Below are 22,085 nucleotides of genomic sequence, written 5' to 3'. Positions count from 1 at the left end.
CCCTCCTCGTCCTGTCAGGCGGGTTTCCCTCCAGCCTGGGCGGCTGCCCCCTGCGGCAGCCTGCGCCGCCACTCTGGCACGCTCCTCCTCCTCATCCAGGGCAACATGGACAATAGCGGCTGTCGCCACGGCGGCCAACATTGCTGGCTGATCGGAAAACATGACGGCCTGCGAGGGGGGGGGGGGGGGGGGGGAAACGACGACATGTCATCATTGCCCGTACCCCCTCCTACCCCCAGCCAGGTGGCATGGACTGCATGGGCGCGACTGTTGGGAGGATGGCACCTGGCCAGTCGGTCAAACTCCATTGCCCTTGCACCCCCCTCCCCGGCACGGACCCCCCCGTCCCCCTCCCCGGCACGCACCTCCCCGTCCCCCTCCCCGGCACGCACCTCCCCGTCCCCTCCCTGGCACGCACGCACCCGTCCCCCTCCCCGGCACGCACCTCCCCGTCCCCCACCCCGGCACGCATCTCCCCGTCCCCCTCCCCAGCAGTCAACCTCCCGTCCCCCTCCCCGGCACGCACCACCCCATCCCCCTCCCCGGCAATTCTCCGACCCGGTGGGGGGTCGGAGAATCGCACCCAAGGTAACCAAAACTATAGACAGTAGTCCAGATGTGGTCTCACCAAGGTTCTGTACAGCTGCAGCAAAATCTACCGACATTTGTTCCATTTCCCTTGCAATAAGTGCCAAATATCATTTGTCTTCCAAATCACTTGCTGTACCTGCATACTAACTTTGTGATTCATGTACCAGATTCCTCTGTACCACCACATTCTGCTACTTCAGTTTAAATAGTATACTGCTTTTCTTCCTGCCACAACAGAGAAGTTCATAGTTGCCCCATTATACTCCATCTATCAAATGCACTTCATAGATTCTTTACCTCATCTCGACTACTTGCTTCCCTACCTATCTTTGGTATCATCTGCAAAATACCCATTTATCCCTACTCTGCTTCCTGTTCGCTAACCAATCTTTTATTTGTGCTGATATGATACCCCTAGACCATGTGTTCATATCTTATGTAGCAACCTTTGATGTGGCATCTTATTAATTGTCTTTTGGGAAATCTAAATACACATCTTTAACCATTAGTGCTACTCCTTTTTTTATCTCCCACTCTACTCTATAACCAGGAATATTGAGCTGCCAATTTTGCCCCTCCTTTAGCCAGGTTTCTGTTATAGCAATGACATCCTGCTACCATTTATTTTTAGTCCCAACTAAGTATTAAGCAATGAGTTTGATTAAAAGTTATAGAATCAGAGAATTTACAGTGCAGAAGGCCATTCGGCCCATCGAGTCTGTAGGGGCACTTGGAAAGAGCACCCTAATTAAGCACACACCTCAACCCTATCCCGTAACCACATCTAACCACTTTGGACACTCAGGGCAATTTAGCATGGCCAATCCACCTAACCTGCACATCTTTGGACTGTGGGAGGAAACCAGAGCACCCGGAGGAAACCCGTGCAGACACGGGGAGAACGTCCAAACTCCATACAGACAGTGACCCAAGTCGGGAATCAAACCCAGGTCCATGGCGCTGTGAAGCAACAGTCCTTGCCACTGTGCTACCGATCTGCCTCCATTTTCCTGATCTGTCTTTGACCTATCTGATCTAAAAGATATCTAAAGAGAGTTGTAAGGAAAACACAAGTTACAGAATATATCTTATACTATAATGTTCTCAGTAAGTATATGGTCCATGTAAATTAATAGGCTAAATGTGGTTTGACACACCACACAGGTGCCACCCAAAACAACTCGTGTGCATTTTTCATCAAATCTCCCCAGCTTGTACACTGTAAACCAATTTATCTCACTGGAACTCTGGCATCCACACAAGCTTTTCCAAACCCTACTCTTGAAGAACACTTTGAAATCTTCTCCACACAAGTCTTTTATCTCAGATGCCTTCACCAAGACATCCAAGATTTCAACCTCTCTTTTCAGTATTCCTCTGCCCTGAATTACAACATGCACCCAAGCTTCCACACAATGCCCGGTATCCAGCCACGCCAACAGAACACCACTGCTTCACAGGCTGCATCAAGGGGTCATCAACCATACGATTACTTCTTGCTGTCGGAATTCTCTGAGTCTGCACCAGGCAGCCCCATCTTTGCCCCCTTTATTTAACTTCAGCAAACTATACTTTGTTCAACTTATTGTTCCATGTCCCATTGTCATCATTCTTCATGGGATGCCCCTTTTCATTCCCTGGTTTCTGGAACTTTCTGTTCTTTAGCTTCTGGAACTTGCTTTCTGCCTGCACTGGCACTTTGTGATAACTGCTTTCTCCTGGGTTTTCTGGTTCAAACTAAACCATTGACTGCTTCTGCGTTTTGAGTGTGGGATTCTGCTAAACAACAGCTTTTTAAAAAATCTGTAATTGCTTTTGTCGTTAAAAACTAATTACAGTGCAGGCCAAGTTTGAAGTGAAACTGAAACTTAGAGACATGCTGGCACCTTTGTTTAACATGAAGCTAGCTAATGTTTTAATCCTTTTTTTGCACAAATACGGAAACAATTTAAGCATAAGCTTAAATTTACTTTAAAACTCACAAACAAATATAACTTACTTAAACTATCTTTCCTAACACTAACCACTCTCTCAGTGCGTCCTATCACCTTTGCAGATCTAGGCACATTCACTGTTCTGGGGCACTATTTAGAACTGTGCTGTTGAGGTTTGCTTTGCCATATTGTAAATTATTGTAACTTATAAAACACTGATGTGTCAATCTGATGTACAGCAAATTATAATTAAAATTAATGGGCAGCATGGTGGTGCAGTGGTTATCACTGCTGCCTCACAGCACTGAGGACACGGGTTCAATCCCGGGCCACTGTCAGTGTGGAGTTTGCACATTCTCCCCGTGTCTGCGTGGGTCTCACCCCCACAACATAACGATGTGCAGGGTAGGTGGATTAGCCATGTGAAATTGCCCCTTAATTGGGTACTTTAAATTTATTTAAAAATTAATTAAAATTAACTGCTTTAGGGCAGTAAAATGGCACAGCGGGATAGCCTTGCTGCCTCACGTCGCCGAGGTCCCGGTTCGAATCCCGGCCCTGGGTCACTGTTTGTGTGGAGTTTGCACGTTCTCCCCGTGCTTGCGTGGGATTCGCCCCCACAACCCAAAGATGTGCAGGCTAAGTGGATTGGCTATGCTAAATTGCCCCATTAATTGGAAAAAATGAATAGGGTACTCTAATTTTTTTTAAAATTAACTGCTTTAACTGCAGTGGTGCAATTTTATAAAAGAACTTGATTAAATAGTCAAAAAGGAAATACTGGCAGGGCAGAGGTTGGGTCAAATTGGATAGCTCTCTCAAAATACAGGCACATGCACAATGGCCTCCTGTGCATTATAGTTCTATGAATATTTTTTCCCCCCAAAGTTGGTCAATGGCACTAAGTTATTCTTAAAGAGAACCTCTTTGGTGAAGGAACTGCCTTCCCCAGTCAATTTTAGTACCTTATCCCTACTGCGAATGCAGCTGCAGGGATTGAAAAGGTCCTTTTGATCTAGTGTATACAAGCGGTGAACTTGATTTCAATTGCTACTATACATGAGTTTTGAGAGGTCTGATAAGACCAAAGGCAAGCCCGTTGCACCACGTGTTAAGAGTAATGGTGTAAGTATCGGCACAAAATTCATTCGAGAAATGGATGCTGGCAGGTGCATTACCCATTTAACAGGAAAGCCAAAGTGGGGGTCACAAGTATCTAGTAATAAAACATTATTGGGTTGTAAAACTAGTTTTACCTCAACAAAGTGATTTGTATTTATGCAGCACATCAAGGCTTTTCAAAGCGATTTACAGTCAGTGAAGCAGTTTGCAAGTATAGTCACTGTTCTAAAATAGGAAAGTAGAATACAGATGGTTTCTATATTTAGACTTCTATTTGCTGGCTATTAATACCATTTGCTAAGGATTACTGAAGCAGTCTCCTGAAAGGTTTAGATCGCAGCTGCAAAACTGACTAAGCAGTCCCTCACACAGCAAGTGACAAATATAAAACTGTCTTCACATGTACATAATTCCATTTGGTTTCTTTTGATCTGGCATTTGGAATTGACATGCCCTCAGGCTCCAGCTTATTGGTGGAATGAGATGCCACATTGTCACAAAGGCAGAAATATCTTACTATACAAACACCGTATCCAACTTTTCATGGCATCTGGTAGAGTAAATCAATCCAGATCATTTGCTGACCAAATAGTTGTTCCACCCTGCTCACCTCTTTCAAAATTACTATTCTCTGCCACTTCCCCTGTTAAGGTTAAAATTCTCACCGCGATATCCTCATCACTCTCCTCCCTCAGCCTCTACACCAAATGAGTTTTAAAAAATATATTTTTATTGGAATTTTAACTTCATATCAAAATTTACAAACCAGAACAAAAACATCACCACCGTGTCCCAGGTTGTGACAGCATTACCATAGTCCAGTAATAGCATTTCCTTATTTATATTAGTATGCATAGTAAAAAAGAGAACATATTATTTACAGTGAGTCATATTGAACCATTGATTACGGAGGATGAGAAGGGTGCTGTTTCCCCAGTCCTTTACGTGTGGCCTGTCCCTCCAGGTTTCGGGCCTACTTTCCCATTTCTCCTGTGTTGTGTGTTCACCCTCCCATCTACTTTTGCTCCCCCCCCCCCCCCCCCCAAAATCCGACACAAATGGGCATGGCTCTATCTTAACCCCCATAACCCTGGACATGGGTTGGCCTTGGAGAAGGCTGACCATAACCCATCGAGTCTGGGGCAGGACCAGAACATGAGGGTTTGGTTAGCATAGCCCCCCTGCCACCACACGTACAAGCCCTCCACCTCCAGGAAGAATCCACTCATCCGTGTCTTGGTTAGCTGTGCTCTGTGCATCACCTTAAATTGCAGCCTGTCCAAATCTCCCTCAGGCACTTTCCAACTCTAGATCTGGCCTCTTACTATTTTTTCAGGCAATGGTTTCCTGGTGCTCTCACGATCCTCAAATACTTTCCTTTAATCCCTTTGCCAATTGATTTAAATCTATGACCTCGTACTCCCTCTAATGTCATCATGTTGTGAACAGAACTATACACAATACTTTAGCTGTGGTCTGTTTATGTAGTATAACTTGACCATGCGCACCGTATAATGCAGGCAAGTAATTGGGCGGATTAAGTGGAGGTAGATTAGCTTGGCTGACCTCAGATCAAGCACAAACGGTCTATTTGTTTGTCTTAGTCAAATGTTTATAGCCTAGTGGATTTGGAACGAAAAAGCTATTTGAACCAGTGTCTTATTGTATGCTCAGAGCCCTTGGGCTTCCTAGGTACTAACCATATACCAGGATCATTTCCTTGAGAAACCAGCCTCAACATATATCACACAGACACTTCTTACATTTTAACGTTTATTAAAGTTTGACTTTTGCAGGGCTGTACTAGATAAAGTACGCAGTCTACCAATTCAAAACTCACTTGAAATTTGGACAATAGCATGGCAGGACATATATTTAGTGAACCATACAACCAGACACAAATCCAACATTTTAAGAGTTACTTAGGAAAACTAAGGTGTTCTATACTTACCCTCACCCTCCCATAAAGAGCATTAGCATCATCTGATTGACTGCTAGCTCAGGGAGGATTCTTAGGCTTTCATTTCTTTGACATTTCCACTGCTTCAGCTGTGATGAGAACTACTGCTTTTGTGATCTCGTCTAAGCGAATAAAGCAGGTCAGATGCAGTGAAGGACCCATTTTAAGTCACGCTGTAAACTCTACCACATAGTACTTCCTCATCTACCACCTTGTTGCCTCACGTATCAATGGAAATCAGACAGGCATTTAGGGGATTAATGCACTTTATTACAACTTAAATGTTAAAACAATGCTTCCATTTCTGATCATGAAATCAGCTCAATGATACCAGTCCAACTTTATTGCAGGTAAAATGGTGAGCAGCAGGCCATTAGGATCGATGAATTCAACATGATGAACTGCAGGCAGCAGATTTACTGCAAGAAACCAGAAATCCAATGTCAGTATGCATGATATTGACTGATATTCAAAATAACATGGTCCAGGCTAATCAAAATTCAGTATTTTCTAAACAAAATGTCCACCCTTGTTCAATCTGAATTGCCACAGGAAAGCAGACAGAAAAGAAGAGTGGAGAATTTTATTTCGCATCTGAATGCAAACCAGGAAGTCCAAATTTTACTTTAGGTCTATCAGCAGATGCACATAACAAACAGAATTAACTCAGAGGCTATAGTAATGCTTCAGCAAACCTCCAAAACATGTTGGTGAACTACAACAGCTGGACTGGATGGTTTCACACAGATCAATGAAGTTGCTACATTGCCTTAAATGCTACCCTTCCCGCATTGAATAGTGTGAACCAAGTTTGCCGTGAGCCACTTCAATTTGTAGGAATCCAAAAATGATTTTGTACTCTGATCTAGATTGGTATATGGAGTAACCTTCAAGACAGCCATTTGTTGAAACAATTTACAGAAACATTAAATATTAATTTGAGGCCAAGATCGTGATATAGAATAAGCAATTTAACTTGTAAGAATGTTTGAATAGCAAACATCGACACTGGTTAACTAGTGAGCAACTCTGCTGTATTACAGGGATAGTAATTGGCAGATAAACCATCTACCACTGTCAGCAACTCTTGCCAGCCATTAATTCAATTGAAAGTAGTCCAACTCTGACTTACTGATGGCACTCCAGTGATTTCAAATGAACAATGGAATACTGATATTGGCAAAACACAGAATTGCTCCTTTACATATTGGGCAACCCAGCTTATGGCCACCAGTCCCTGTTCAGTTTTGCTCCCAATGAGCACTGAACTTTGTTCGCCCATAAACATGCTCTGCTATCTTACCGTTTGCCACTATTAGCACTCTTCAGTCCTAAGTGGCACCATTATCACCCCCCTTTGTCACTCTCTTCTGCTCTAACCTATCCCTGTCCTTCTATTCTGTCCATCGCCCTCGCCTACTATATAATCAATTACATTTCTACCCTCCTTAGGGTTGCTCGGTGGCACAGTAGTTGACGCTGCTGCCTCACAGCGCCGAGCACCCAAGTTTGATCGTGGCCCCAGGTCACTGTCCGCGTGGAGTTTCTTGCAGTGTATGCGTGGTCTCACCCCCATAACCCAAAAAGATGTTCAGGGTAGGTGGATTGGCCACACTAAATTGATTGCCCCTTAATTGGAAAAAGATAAATGGGTACTTTAAATTTATTTTAAAAAAAAACATTTCTAGCCCCTTCAGTTCTGTAGATGAGTCATATGGGCTTTAAACATTATTCCGTTTCTGTCTCCAGAGACGCTACCAGGCCTGCTGAATTAATTCAGCCGTTTCTGGTTTTATTTCAGAGTCCCAGCATCCAGTATATTTTGTTTTTATTGAAGGACGAATGTTGTTCATGACAACTTGCCATGGCATCTTAATGCCAGTTGAGAGCATCTGTTTCTTTTCAGGCAGTTCGATCCCGGCCCCCTGTCTATGTGGAGTTTGCACATTCTCCCCGGGTCTGCGTGGGTTTCACCCCCACAACCCAAAGATGTGCAGATTAGGTGGATTGGCCCACTAAATTGCTCCTTAGTTGGAAGAAAATAATTGGGCACTTTAAATTTAGGAATGAAAAAAAAAAAAAAAAAAAAAAAAAAAACTTTTCAGCTAGCATTCAGCATCTTCAACTGAATGTGGTGTCCAGCTCCAGCAGCAGAGCTGGGACCCCAACCATTAGATGCAAACATGCCACCTAATTTCCCACTCCCATTTTGTTGGGTATTAGCATGGCTACCCGCTTCTGGGCATTGATGGGTTGACGATGTGTGGAGACTAATCAACAGCAACTGGATATTGAGGCCAGGTCACATTCTTAGCTAATGTACACAGCATTTTAACAGACAATCCGGAGATTCTCCAGTGCTGGTCTAGACTCTTCAACCTCATTTCACTTATGACTCTTCTTGCAGAAGAGTGACCAATTCAAAGCATCATTTTTTTTAAAAAACAGCTTCTGGGCATTCTTGGTACTCACGCATTTTTCAATTTCCAAACCATCCTTGAAGAAAACCATGTATGGAGTAATACCATCTTCACGATAGTTTAACAATCCAACCATGCCATCGTGGTTCATACTCTCGCCTAAGAAAAACTAGACAAAATTTCAAAGTTCAGTACTTGCCAACGTCATGACAATTATATTTAATGATGGCACAACCCTTCAGTTTCACCTTAGTCACTTTCCTATCATTGCAACACACATTATATCTGGATGCAGCAGCAAGTTCCTCGTCCATTCTTCCCATGCAAATTTCAATTGTGAGATATGTTATCTTGTTCAACTATTGAAGGAGCCAGAATTAACCCCTTACCAGAAGACAAAGAATATGCCACATTATCAAGTAGCACAGACCTGGGGTATTATTCAATATCTATTAATTATGTGCCTCACTGTACTGTCAAAGATTAGTCATGAAAACTTACCTGATAGTTTACAAAATTGGTTAGAATATCTGAAATAACTGCCTGGGCATTGTCAGTGAAAGTCTTCACTCCTTCTGGATTTTGTTTCTCTATTCTTTTTTTCAGGCTACAGATGAAGATAAAAATACATGTTAAATTTCCCCATGTTACTACTACATTTACATTGTATATTTGTTTACCTAGCTAAAAATCACATGCAACTCCAGAATTACGAGCATGCTTACATGAAGCATGGTGGGACAATTCCTATCTTAAAGTTGTTATTTGAGACATGGCTGCTAGATGATCATGGCTTGCAACTAAATATATCATAAAGTCAAGAGTGAAATGACTTTCATGGAAGAATATATCAAGAGATTAACAGACATTCGCAACTTTTAGCAATTTTACCTAATGAGCAATGAGCCAGATTTAGTTAACTGTGAGGCATTTATCGAAGACAAACATGGTGTTTAAGTGAGAGAAATTCTAAATTTAGCTGACTTCAATACAATGTAAATCAGTAAGAGGGAATATTGACTGAAGGTGTTAAGAATTGAAAATGTAACAGCAACAGTTTATAAGGGTCAAGGTCAAGCCAAAACCGAACAAAAAAGGCATACAAACATGCAATACACATACCCCAGGAAACAGGAAGGATAAAATATAGAAGACCACAAAAGAAATTGCAAGAGCTACAAAATGCCAGTTAAGTTGAAGGATCGAAAGCAACAAAAACTTTTTGCAATGGAAAATGAACCCTCTGAAAAAGACGTTGAAAACAAGTCAATGGAAATAAGGGAAAAGCAGACATATTGAATGGCGACTTTATATCAGTAGATCGTTGGCCAGCATGTAAAAAAAATCCCAAACAAGTTCAGTATTCTGTTGGATTGATATGTTTATGTCTTGCTATGCAACTTTTCTTTTCTTGTTACGGGGGGGGGGGGGGGGGGGGGGGGGGAGTTGAATGGTTGAAAAGTTCTGTTGAAAAATATTTTTTTTAAAATCCCAAACAAATTCCTATTTAATAACAGATAGGGACTCACTAAAATTAACATTTGCTAAGTGACAGTTAAGACACAAAAGCTGAATGACAAGTGCCAGAAGCAGATGGTTTTCATCTCGGGGTTCTAAGAAGTACAAGATAACACTGTAGGTGCCCAAACTATAACCTTGGACCAGTTACAGCCTGCGTCAGGAAACGATTGTAACCCAAGAGTGATTTAACATTTTGAAAACTTTCAGCTGAGCAGCAAGCCAGCACAGATTTGGTTTAATTTCTGGAAAACACGATTAAAGTAGTGGATTCCAGAGGTTTTGGTGAAGTTCATTTAAAACATTTTCACATGAGTGGTTCAGGTCTGGAATTCACTGCCTGGAAGTGTGGTAGAGACAGGTTCAATCGAGGTATTAAAGAGGACATTAGATGTGATTATTTGAATAGAAACAAATGTGCAAGGGTACAGTGAAAAGGCAGGGAATGGCACTAAGTATGTTCCTCACTTGGAGAGCCAGTGAGGACTCAATGGACCAAATGGCCTCCTGCATTGTAACAATTCTGTGACAAGAAACGTTTAGCAAAGATGGAGCAAATCATTGACCCAATTAGAACATGGCTCAGCAAACAGCAGGCTACAACAGACAAGATGCAACTAGGATCAGTATTGAGATCTCAACTATTCACTTTTTATCACTAATAGCCTAGACAGATTGGTTTCCCCTTGTCTGGGGAACCTACAGTACAGGATCACAGGAGTACAAGAAGGACTTTGATGATACAACTCAGTTGGAGAAATTTCTTCTTTCAGTTCTGAAACGCTGGAATTCTCTAGCCTGGAAAGGTGCGGGTGCTAGATTGAGTAAAATCAAGACATGGTTAGATAGATCTTTGGACTCTCGAGGGCCACAGGATATTGGAAGAGTTGGAATGTTGTTGATACCAAACTTGGAGGAGTGACAAACAGTGAGCTTGATACAATCAACTGCAGCAGGATACAGGCAAGGCCTGGCAGATGTGATTTAATGCAGAGAAGTGAGGTTTGGCAGAAGGGATAGCGAGAAGCATTGATCTTTCAAGATGACAAGACATATTGAGGAACGTGGTTAGAAAGGTCTGTGGCTACCGAAGTAAAGGTAGAGCCATTGAGTACAAAAACAGGGAAGTTATGTCGAACTTTTACAAAGTTCTAGTTGTTTTAGAACATAGAACATACAGTGCAGGAGGCCATTCGCCCATCGATTCTGCACCAACCCAATTAAGCCCTCACTTCCACCCTATCCCTGTTATCCAATTACCCCATCTATCCTTTTTGGTCACCAAGGGCAATTTATCATGGCCAATCCACCTAACCTGCACGTCTTTGGACTGTTGGAGGAAACCTACGCAGATACAGGGAGAGCGTGCAGACGAGTGACCCAGCGGGGAATCGAACCTGGGATCCTGGCGCTGTGAAGACAGTGCTATCCACTTCTGCTACCATGCTGCCCCGTTACATCCAGCATGGTCACCACACTTAGGCTTGGAAAAATGGATGATGATCTCGGAGCACATGCTGATGGATACAAGAGATGGTGCCAGGATTTAAGGATTTGGGCAAGAAATGTAGAGGAATTATGGAAATGCAGAGGGAATATGAATGTACGAGTGATAATGACCTGGAACTTGCTGCTCACAAGGGTGGAGGAAGCAGACAGACCTGATTTCAAAATGAAACTGTATGAGCTGGGGAAATAAACTCGCAGGGTTACAGAGATGGAGCAGAGGGAAATGGGATTGACTGGATCAGTCTACAGAGCTGATATGGACTCAACAGGGCCAATGACCATGGCAATGAGGTTAAACAAACTAGGGCAATATTTCTGAAATTTAAAAAGTTATGGATTGATTTGGGGTAAGGGGATTTGGTCTGAAAAGGGTGGTGGAAGCCTTGAACTCTAATGCTGGATCAATTATTAATTTTAAACCAGAGAGCGACAGATTTCTGTTAACCAAAGTTAATAAAGGACAAGAAAAAAGGTCAGCCATGATCTCGCTAATCAGTTCAAGCAGAGCGATTCAGAACAAGTGCTAGGAGATTGGAGCAAAATGATAGCTCCAACTTAGATGCCTGCATAATAATCGCAAAACTACCAATTAATTTCAGCTATCTTGATGGTTTTCGAAAACCATCAAGACTAGCAGTAGTCCATTTTTAAAAAAAAGTTTAGAGTACCCAATTCATTTTTTTTTCTAATTAAGGAGCAGTTTAGCGTGGCCAATCCAGCTAGCCTGCACATCTTTTTGGGTTGTGGGGGCGAAACCCACACCAACACAGGGAGAATGTGGAAACTCCACACGGCCAGTGACCCAGAGCCGGGGTCGAACCTGGGACCTCGGCGCGGTGAGGCAGCAGGGCTCACACACTGTACCACCGTGCTGATCTGCAGTAGTCTATTTTGACGTTTGAGCTTCGGTAAAGGACTCTTGTCCAATTCCCCTACCGAAAGCAAATCTCAGATACATGTTCATGCAAGGTTTTCGGATCTCAGATTGAGGCAAATATTCGGTGGAACAAATTCCAATCACAGGTGCTTTACACAGAACTAGCCTTATTCTCAACAGTTAGGCAACTACAATACACCCAGGGCTACAGTCTAGTGCAAGGAGCTCAGGTATGCAACAAAGTAACAGACCATTGAAAGAGCAACAGAGGGAATACATTTGACTGTTAGAAAGTCAACCTTTTCACTCACTCTTTCATATATTCCTTTATGTAACTTCTGTAGGTGTTTTTTGCAAAGCTGACTTCCTTCAGATTGTGGTTCAATATAATGTCAATACCACGGACAGTAGAAGACTCAGCCTGTTCATTAGGACATTCTTGGGAAGCATTGCCACCGATTAAAGACTCATCAATCGATCCTTCAGTTCTGGAAATAACCTTGCAAAAGAAACATGGTAGCGATTAGCACAAAGCAATATATTATTCAGTTCCCCACAAGATCACCACCTCTCAATGGCACCACCTGGGCGATTGCAAACAAATCCAACCACAGCCTGGTATCTGACCCAAGTGGTGATTTGTGTGTGTGGTTGGGGGGGGGGGGGGGGGGGGGGGGGAAAGAGATGATGATGGCAAAGTGGTCATGTCACTGGACTGGTAATTCAGAGGACAAACCTAATGCCCCAAAGTAGATTGGGAACAGCTACTTGTGGGAAAATCTGCAGCAGAGTTCAAAAAAGGAAATCGGGAGAAGAGGCCCACTGGGGAGAAAATTAACCTCCATTTGGAGATGTAAGGTTTGATTTGAGATAGTCAGCATGGCTTTGTCAAGAGGGAGGATATATCTAACAAACCGGATTTAATTTTTCAAGATCAGGTGTGTAGATAAGGGTAGTGCATGCAGTTGCTGTAGTTTATATGGATTTCAGCAATGCCTTTTCCCATAAAATAAAGAACTTGACAAAAAAGGAAAACCACATGGGATCCAGGTTAACGTGGTAAGTTGAGAGGGACGGTTGTGGTAGGCTGTTTGAGACTGGAGGCCAGTGTCCAATGGTGTACCTCCGGGATAACCACTGCGCCGCCCGGCAGATCAAATTCAATGCGGAAAAGTGAAGTGGTGCACTTTGGGAGGAGTAACATGGCAATTAAGTATTCAACAAATGGCAGGACACTGGGAAGCTCAGGGGAACAGAGGGATCTTGGGTGAAGGCGGCAGGTCAATGGGGTAGTTAAGAAGGCATACAGGACACTTCCATTTATCATTCACAACTTAAATAAGAGCAGGGAGGTTATGTTGGAGCTGTACAAATCTTTGGTTAGGCCACAGCTAGAATAGCGTGTGCAGTTCTGATTGCCTCACTATAGAATGGATGAGATTGCACTGGTGAGAGTGCAGAGGAGATTCACCAGCATGTTTCCTGGGATGGAGCATTTGAGGTACAAAGGAAGGCTGGATGGGCTTGCGTTGTTTTCTTTAGAGCAGAAAAGGTAGAGGAGGACCTGATTGAGATGTAAAGAATATGATGGGTATGAACAGGGAAGATAGGAAGCAGCTGTTCCCCTTAGCTGAAGGGTCAATAACGAGGGACATAATTTTAAGGTGAGGCAGGAGGTTCAGAACAAAAAACAAAGAAAATTACAGCACAGGAACAGGCCCATCGGCCCTCCCAGCCTGCATTGATCCAGATCCTTTATCTAAACCGGTCTTCTATTTTCCAAGGATCTACTTCCCTCAGTTCCCCGCCCGTTCATATACCTGTCTAGATGCATCTTAAATGATGCTATCATGCCCGCTTCTACCACCTCCGCTGGCAAAGCGTTCCAGGCACGCACCACCCTCTGCGTAAAAAAGCTTTCCACGCACACCTCCCTTAAACTTTCCCCCTCTCACCTTGAAATCGTGACCCCTTGTAATTGACACCCCCACTCTTGGAAAAAGCTTGTTGCTATCCACCCTGTCCATACCTCTCATAATTTTGGAGATCTCAATCAGGTCCCCCCTCAACCTCAGTCTTTCCAACGAAAACAATCCAAGCCTACTCAACCTTTCTTCATAGCTAGCACCCTCCATACCAGGCAACATCCTGGTGAACTTCCTCTGCACCCTCTCTAAAGCATTGTTATTGTGGCTCAGAGTTTTTCGCTTTCACATTTTGGCTGCTGGATTCAGACAGAGAAGTCTTGTCCTGTCTCTGCATTTTAAAAGCTGTTTCCAGATTATTTGATAACTTAAGGAACTTAAGGGAGATAATTGTTTTCAGGAAGAAATTGGAATCTGCTGCACAAGAGCGTCTAAACCAGGTCTTGAGTGCTGGGTCACACCTTTGAAAAGGGTTTTCTGGTTTATGGGATTGTAAGTTTAAGGGGGAAATTTATTAAGGGCTATATATAGAGTACTGTAGCTGTGTGGGGTATTTATGTTTGTAATTGATAAAAATGCCTGTGCGCTTATAAGCATGTTATCTAAATCTGCCAGTGCTTAAGGCTTCTGTTGAATAACACCTAAGGTAGGCCCTCATGCTCCTCGTAACCAAAATTATTAAACAGTTGTAGGTTAGGTGAGCTCCATGATATACTTTGGAGTTTTCTAAACACTGGCCCATAACACCAGACTGTGATGCAGCCAGATGATGCTTTGTAGGGTACATCTGTAAAAGTTGGCAAGAGTGCTTTCTTGGTGGTAACGTTGACGTGGGTGGACCAGGAGAGTTTTGGTGATGTGCACCCCGAAGAATTTGAAGCTGTTAACCATCTCCGCCTCGGCCCCGTTGATGCAAACAGGTGTGTACAGTACTCTGCTTCCTGAAGTCAACGACCAGCTCTTTAGTTTTACTGGCAGAGGGCTAGATTGTTGTTGTACCACTCCACTAGGTTCTGTATCTCCCTCCTGTATTCTGACTCGTCGTTATTCGAGATCCGACCAACTATGGTCCCGTCGCTAGAAACTGGTACCAAATTTTGCCACGCAGTTGTGTGTACAGGAAGTATAGTAGGGGGCTGAGTACACAGTCTTGCGGGGCCCTGGTATTACATAGAACAGTGCAGGAGGCCATTCGGCTCATCAAGTCTGCATCGACCCACTTAAACCTCACTTCCACCCTATCCCTGTGACCCAATAACCCCTCCTAACCTTTTTGGACACGAATGGCAATTTAGCATGACCAATCCACTTAACCTGCACGTCTTTGGACTGTGGAAGAAAACCGGAGGAAACCCACGCAAACACGGGGAGAACGTGCAGACTCCGCACAGTGACCCAGTGGGGAATTGAACCTGGGACTCTGGCGCTGTGAAGCCACAAGGCTAGCCACTTGTGCTACCCTGCTGCCCCTAAGGGGCATTGAGGACTATTGTGGAGGAGGTGTTTGTGTTTATTCTTGCTGATTGTGGTCTGTGGGTCAGGAAGTCGAGGATCCAGTTGCAGAGTGAGGGGTCAAGTCCTAAGTTTTGGAGCTTTGCTATGAGCTTGGCTGGGATTATGCTGTTGAAGTCTGATGGAGGAGTCCTTGCTGTCGAGATGCTCTAGGGATGAGTGTAGGGCCAGGGAGTCTGCGGTGGACCGGTTGTGGTGGTATGCAAATTGCAGTGGATCTAGACATTCTGTGAGTATTATGGAGTTGATGCGATTCATAACCAACCCCTCGAAGCACTTCATTACGATTGATGTCAGGGCCACTGGACAGTCGTTATTGAGGCACATTGCCTGGTTTTTCTTTGGCACCGGTATGATGGTGGTCTTCTTGGAGCAGTTGGGGACCTCGGAGTGGAGTAGGGACAAGTTAAACACATCCGCGAACACATCTGCCAGCTGTTCTTCGCAGGCCCTGAGTGCACGGCAAGAGATCCCGTTGCCTTCCGAGGGTTCACTTTCAGGAAGGCTGATCTGACTTTTGAAGCTGTGATGGTGGGTATGGGTGTGTTCTTGACTGCTGGGGCACTTGACAGCAGATCGATGGTTTCTGCGCAAACCGAGCATAGAATGCATTGAGTTAATCAGGGAGGGGTGCGCTGCTGCCAGAGATAATGCTCGGCATTGCTTTGTAGCCCGTTACGTTGTTTAAGCCTTGCCACAACCGTCGCGAGTCTGTGACTCTAGCTTGGTCTGATATTCTCTCTTGGGATCCCGGGTGGCTTTGCAGCGGTCGTACCTGCATTTCTTGTATAGGCCAGGTCCCAGGTTCAATTCCCGGCTTGGGTCACTATCTGTGCAGAGTCTGTATGTTCTCCCCGTGTCTTCGTCGGTTTCCTCTCAAATCCAAAAAGGTGTGCTGTTCGGTAATTTCGACATTCTGAATTCTCGTTCAGTGTACCCGAACAGACGTCGGAGCGTGGCAACTAGGGGATTTTCACAGCATCTTCATTAGTGTTAATGTAAGCCTACTTGTGACAATAATAAAGATTATTATTTAGCATAGCCAATCCCCCTATCCTGCACATCTTTGGCTTGTGGGGGTGAGACCCATGCAGACACGGGTAGAATGTGCAAACTCCACGCAGAGAGTGACCCGGGTCCTGAGCCCCATGAGGCAGCAGTGCTAACCACTGCACCACCGTGTCGCCCATGGTAAATTCTATCATACCGTGGTCACTGCCCCCTAAGGATTACTTCACCTCTAAGCTCCCTAATAAGTCTGCCTCATTACACATCAGCAAATCCAAAATTGTCTGTTCCCTAGTGGGCTCTATCACAAGTTGCTCCAAAAAACCATCACAGATATTCCACAAATTCTTTTTCTTGGGTTCTACTACCAACCAGCATTTCCCAGTCTACCTACATTTTGAAGTCTCCCATGATTATTGTAATATTGCCGTTCCGATATGCTTTTTCTATTTCCTGATTCATCTACAATGATTATGACCCAGGTTACAACCTTTCACAGAAATTCTGGACAACTCTCAGCCACTCGAGGACAGGGAAGATGTGGACACTTGCTCCACAAGTATAACACGAGGAACAGCTGAAATTGTGCCTGAATCAGACTACAGTACACATACTGAACATCTATCTGCCCCAGAGTCATTGCTGGTGGGATCACAACCATTCACACTGTGCCAGCTGAAACCAGTCAGCAAATTGTTCACCTCAACATCCAACTATAACTTCTCCGTCATGTGAATAGAAAAAACAGATTTAAACAATGTGCAACTTGGTCACAACTACAACTTCACTGTAACCATTAATTAGTCTATATAGGTCAGGGATGGGGTGAGAAAAATCCCAGGGCAGACTCCAGAGTCAGTATAATCACAATAATCACCACCTTAGCACCTGACTGAGGAAATCCGGGTAGATACCCATACCAACACCTGCTAAGAATTCAGATCGTTGGCATGTGCAGGATTGGGCACCAATATTTAATCTTCCAAGGAAGAAATGGGGGGAAAAAAATCATCAACTCGACAATGTATCTGCATGAGAATTAAAAGCCCCAGAAGTAAAGGCAAATTAAATATCCTGAAATTACGAATTCCAAGAGACAACTGTATTGTATCAAGGCTGAATAGAAACCTTGTATCAACTGCAAGAAACACTTCCTTACTCTCTCTGAGAAGGTAACCAAGGGACATGATTGAGAAACTTAATGTAATTGATAGAGAAGCTTAAGTGACAAATCTGCAGGACCAGTTGACCCATATCACAGAGTTCTCAAATTGATATTTGCAGAGATAGTGGATGTGCTGGGTAAGATTTTTCAAAAGTTTCTAGATTGTGAATAGTCTGAGCAGATTGGAAGCTCGCAACAGTTACAACTGCCATTTGGGAGAAAACTGGGAACTGCAGCCTGACATTAAGAACTGGAATCTATTATTTAGGAATGCTGAATGAGCTTAGCAAATCATAATATGATCAAAGTCAACATGTTTGCGTTTATATCCAATAGGATAACTAAAGATGCATCAGTCGATGCTGAACACCTGGATTCCCAAAAGGCATTCAATGTGTGCCACACAAAAGGACTCATGGATTTGAGGGAAATCTATTGGCATGGATAGAGGATTGGTTAATGGTCAGAAAGCAAAGAAGGGCAATAAACAGAGCATTTTCAAGTTGGTAGGCTGGAATGAGTGGAGTGCTGCAAGGATCCCTATGGAGGACGTTTACATTTTTTTTAAAATTTAAAATTCAGAGTACCCAATATTTTTCCAATTAAGGGGCAATTTAGTGTGGCCAATCCACCTACCTTGCACATCTTTTTGGGTTGTCGGGGTGGAACCCACGCTAACACAGGGAGAGCATGCAAACTCCACACGGTCAGTGACCAGAGTCCTCAGTGCTGTGAGGCAGCAGTGCTAACCAGTGCGTCACCCTTTTTACAACCCTTATCAATGCCTTGGATGAAGAGACCAGAGTAATGAATCTACATTTGCTAACAATATCCAGGGATGAAGGAAGAGGTTGAGCAGTTTAGGCCCATGCTCGCTGGAGTTTAGAAGAATGAAAGGAGATCTAATTGAAGTATACAAGATGCTAAAGGGGATTGACAGGGGTAGAGCAGACGTTTCCCCTTGTTGGGCATTCTAGAATGAGGGGCCATAGTTTTAGACTATGGTGGCAGATTTAAAACAGAAATTCAGAGGAATTACTTCACAAAGGGTCATGAATCTGTAGAATTCTCTATCAAGAGTGCAGTGGATGGCAGAACACTAAACACATTTGTGGAGATAAGCTAGGTTGAGGTGCGAATTTTATTTTTAATTAGCAGCGGGATGAAGGGTTATTGGGAGCAGACAGGAAGGTGGAAATGAGATCAGCAATGATCGTGTTGAAGGTAGAGCCACTTCTGCATTCAATGGGTGCAGAAATCTTTGCATTCACTACTTCAAGATTGCAGTTGGCACTCCATCCTTGTATACATTTAAAGGTTGACACAGACATGGGAAAATTAATAGATTGGGAACAAGCAGTGAAAGTGGAGGCAAGGCCAGAGATCAGCCATGAGCATACTGAACGGCACAACAGGCCCTGGTTTACCCCTCCTATTTCTGTTTGCGATGCTATAGATTTACAACCATGGAAGGCAGGATTCCCCTGTGGTCATTGGCAGCCTTATTTTTTTAAATTTTATAAATTTAGAGTACCCAATTCATTATTTCCAAATAAAGGGCAATTTAGCGTGGCCAATCCACCTACCCTGCACATCTTTGGGTTGTGGAGGCGAAACCCACACAAACACGGGGAAAATGTCCACACAGACCAAGAATGAACCTGGGACCTCGCCACCGTGCTGATTGGCAGGCTTATTGGGGATGAGCCCCAACTTGTAAACCCACTCTCAGCATTTAAACACAAAATTCAAAGATTGGGGTGCAGCAATTCTGCGTCAAAGGAAACAGAGGACCGTAAGCTGGTTACCACTGCTGCCTCACGGCACTAGGGATCCGGATTCTACTCCAGCCTTGGGTCACTTGTGCGTGAAATTTGTCCGGTCTCCCAGTGTCTGCACGATTTTCCTCCAGGTACACCAGTTTCCTCCCACAGTCCAAGTTATGTACAGTTTAGGTCCATTGGCTACGATAAATTGCACCTTAGTGTCCAGGGATGTGCGGATGAGGTTATAGAGTTACAGGAATAGGGCTGGGTCGATGGACCAGTGGACATGAGTAGAGTGCTCTTTCAAAGGGTTAGTGCAGACTTGATGGGCCGAATGGTCTCCAGTTGCATTGTAATGATTCTAGGAATTTGTATGGAGAGTTGGCCCTCTACAGGGTGTCAGAGTAAAGCTGATACTGCTTACATCGGAATGCCTCAAGTGACCAGTACATTAAAGGCTGCCCAGCCTGCCAGGGAGCCTGGAGAACTCGGCCGGGGAACAGGCGCCGATAACCCCGCCCTTCGGTCTCCATAGAGACCTCTGTCTACGTCACGGCGCTCCATCTCTTCTCTCCCCCCCCCCCCCCACCCCACCCCCAAAAAGAAAAAGCCTCACATTCCCCTCCACCTCGTAGGTGATGCCCTTGGCGCCTTCCTTGATCTTGTAGATGTCGGAGAACATCTCGTCGCCTGAGGGAGTGTAAATAAAAGAGAAACGTATTAGACGAAGGCGGAACAAGTTAAGTGCAGCTCACACCCTCCCGGCGGCGCAGTGCGTTTCCCATACTGCGGGCCTGACGCTGCCCCGGGCCAGGATGTCCCAAGGCCTAGTCCGAACAGGCTTTCGAGAACAATCGACAGCTCCCTCGCCACCACTCTCCACACCGCAATACCCACCAACCGGGCTGCGTGGCCGGCAGCCTCGCTTCTCCCACAGCACCGAAGCGAATTGGCCGGGAGAACGGTGTCTTACCGGAGATGATGCATTTGTAAAGCCTCATTTCGAAGCGGGCAGCGACGAGCGGCAGGAACAACAGCCGTGCAGAGCGGAGAGGAAAAAGGGCGAGTCCCTTGGCTCACCGGCCCTATATACTCGCCGTCACGCTGACGTCAGCGCGGGACTGCGTGGGAGCCGCGCACGTTCTCATGACGTCGAAGGCGAGCCTGCCCGCCCACCATTAGGCTGAGACGCAGAACTCAAAAGTTCTGTCTGGGGAGAATATACTTCGAGGACAGCACAAGGTTCGCATTGCTTCAGGCATCAAAATTAAAGCACAATGCTGCAGACGATAGGGATCTGAAATGAAAACAGAAATTGCTCAGCAGATCTGGCAGCATTTGTGGAGAGAGAAACAAAGTTAAAGTGTCCAGTCTGATTTCAGAGCTGGGTTGTAATATTTCCTTTTATTTTCTTGGGGACAACCGACAACATCTGTCGATGAGGTACTGCGAAGTTTAATTTGAATAGCTTTATTTTAAAATAAGGTGAAATATGCATAATAATGGATATGATCGGAGCGATTAAAAACAAACTAATTTAGAGTATGCAATTCACTTTTTCCAATTAAGGGGCAATTTAGCGTGGCCAGTCTACCTACCTTGCACATCTTTGGGTTGTGGGGGTGAAACCCATGCAAACACGGAGAGAGTGTGGAAACTCCACAAGGACAATGACCCAGAGCCGGGATCGAATCTGGGACCTCGGCGCCGTGAGGCTGCAGTGCTAACCATTGTGCCACCGTGCTGCCCCTATATTTGAATTTGAATTTGGATTTTGTTTATTGTCACGTGTAGAAAGGTACAGTGCCAAGTATTTTTCTGCGAGTAGCTCAACAGATCGTTAAGTACATGAAAAGAAAAGGAAATAAAAGAAAATACATAATAGGGCAATACAAGGTACACAATGTAACGACATAACACCGGCACTGGGTGAAGCACACACGGGTGTAGTGTTAATGAGGTCAGTCCATAAGGGGGCCGTTTAGGAGTCAGGTAACAGTGGGGAAGAAGCTGTTTTTGAGTCTGTTCGTGCATGTTCTCAGACTTTTCTGTATCTCCTGCCGATGAAAAAAGTTGGAAGTGTGAGTAAGCTGGGTGGGAGGGGTCTTTGATTATGCTGCCTGCTTTCCCCAGGCAGTGAGAGGTGTAGATGGAGTCAATGGATGGGAGGCAGGTACGTGTGATGGACTGGGCGGTGTTCACAACTCTCTGAAGTGTCCTGCGGTCCTGGGCCGAGCAGTTGCCATACCAGGCTGTGATGCAGCCAGATAGGATGCTTTCTATGGTGCATCTGTAAAAATTGGTAGGAGTTAATGTGGACATGCCGAATTTCCTCAGTTTCCTGAGGAAGTATAGGCGCTGTTGTAATTTTTTGGTGGTAGCGTCGTGGGTGGACCAGGACAGATTTTTGGAGATGTGTATCCCTAGGAATTTGAAACTGCTGTCCATCTCCACCCCTCGGTCACGTTGATGCTGACGGGTGTGTACAGTACATTGCTTTCTGAAGTTAATGAACAGCTCTTTAGTTTTGCTGGCATTGAGGGAGAGATTGTTGTCGTTGCACCACTCCACTAGGTTCTCAATCTCCCTCCTGTATTCTGACTCGTCGTTATGATCGGAGTGATGACTAAACATTTGAAGCATTGGCCCTGATCAAAGATCTACATTCTACATGCTTTGAGTTGGGTGTTGTTCTTTGTGTCTTCCACTTGAGTCTGTTCTCCACAAACTTTTATTTTTCTTGATTAGTCTGTGTGCATAAAGTACCATGGATCTGTA

General features: G+C 44.5%; 1 protein-coding gene and 1 non-coding gene across 2 annotated transcripts; both read right to left on the bottom strand.

Annotated features, from left to right (window-relative positions):
• Positions 1–5,855: 5,855 nt before the first annotated feature.
• tpt1 (tumor protein, translationally-controlled 1) lies at positions 5,856–20,443 on the bottom strand. The gene is made up of 6 exons (XM_072514318.1): positions 20,281–20,443; positions 19,924–19,997; positions 12,243–12,430; positions 8,529–8,634; positions 8,080–8,196; positions 5,856–6,026 (listed from the first exon to the last, which is right to left on the bottom strand). The coding sequence occupies exons 1-6, from the start codon at positions 20,306–20,308 to the stop codon at positions 6,024–6,026; spliced, it is 516 nt and encodes a 171-aa protein (XP_072370419.1). The 5' UTR covers positions 20,309–20,443; the 3' UTR covers positions 5,856–6,023.
• Positions 6,125–6,255, bottom strand: LOC140428937 (small nucleolar RNA SNORA31). Its single transcript, XR_011948942.1, has one exon. It is a non-coding gene; the product is annotated as a small nucleolar RNA SNORA31 (small nucleolar RNA).
• Positions 20,444–22,085: the final 1,642 nt, after the last annotated feature.

Source organism: Scyliorhinus torazame, chromosome 8, assembly GCF_047496885.1.
Source record: "Scyliorhinus torazame isolate Kashiwa2021f chromosome 8, sScyTor2.1, whole genome shotgun sequence".
NCBI lineage: Eukaryota > Metazoa > Chordata > Chondrichthyes > Carcharhiniformes > Scyliorhinidae > Scyliorhinus > Scyliorhinus torazame.
This window is presented reverse-complemented; position numbering and strand designations above follow the sequence as displayed.

Excerpts from the sequence above, each read along its gene's own strand:
- tpt1 (XM_072514318.1), bottom strand. The coding sequence starts at position 20,308 with ATGAGGCTTTACAAATGCATCATCTCCG. Across the intron at positions 19,998-20,280 it reads TTACAAATGCATCATCTCCG|GCGACGAGATGTTCTCCGAC; the intron begins GTAAGACACCGT and ends ACACTCCCTCAG. Across the intron at positions 8,635-12,242 it reads ATAAAGGAATATATGAAAGA|CCTGAAAAAAAGAATAGAGA; the intron begins GTGAGTGAAAAG and ends CTTCATCTGTAG.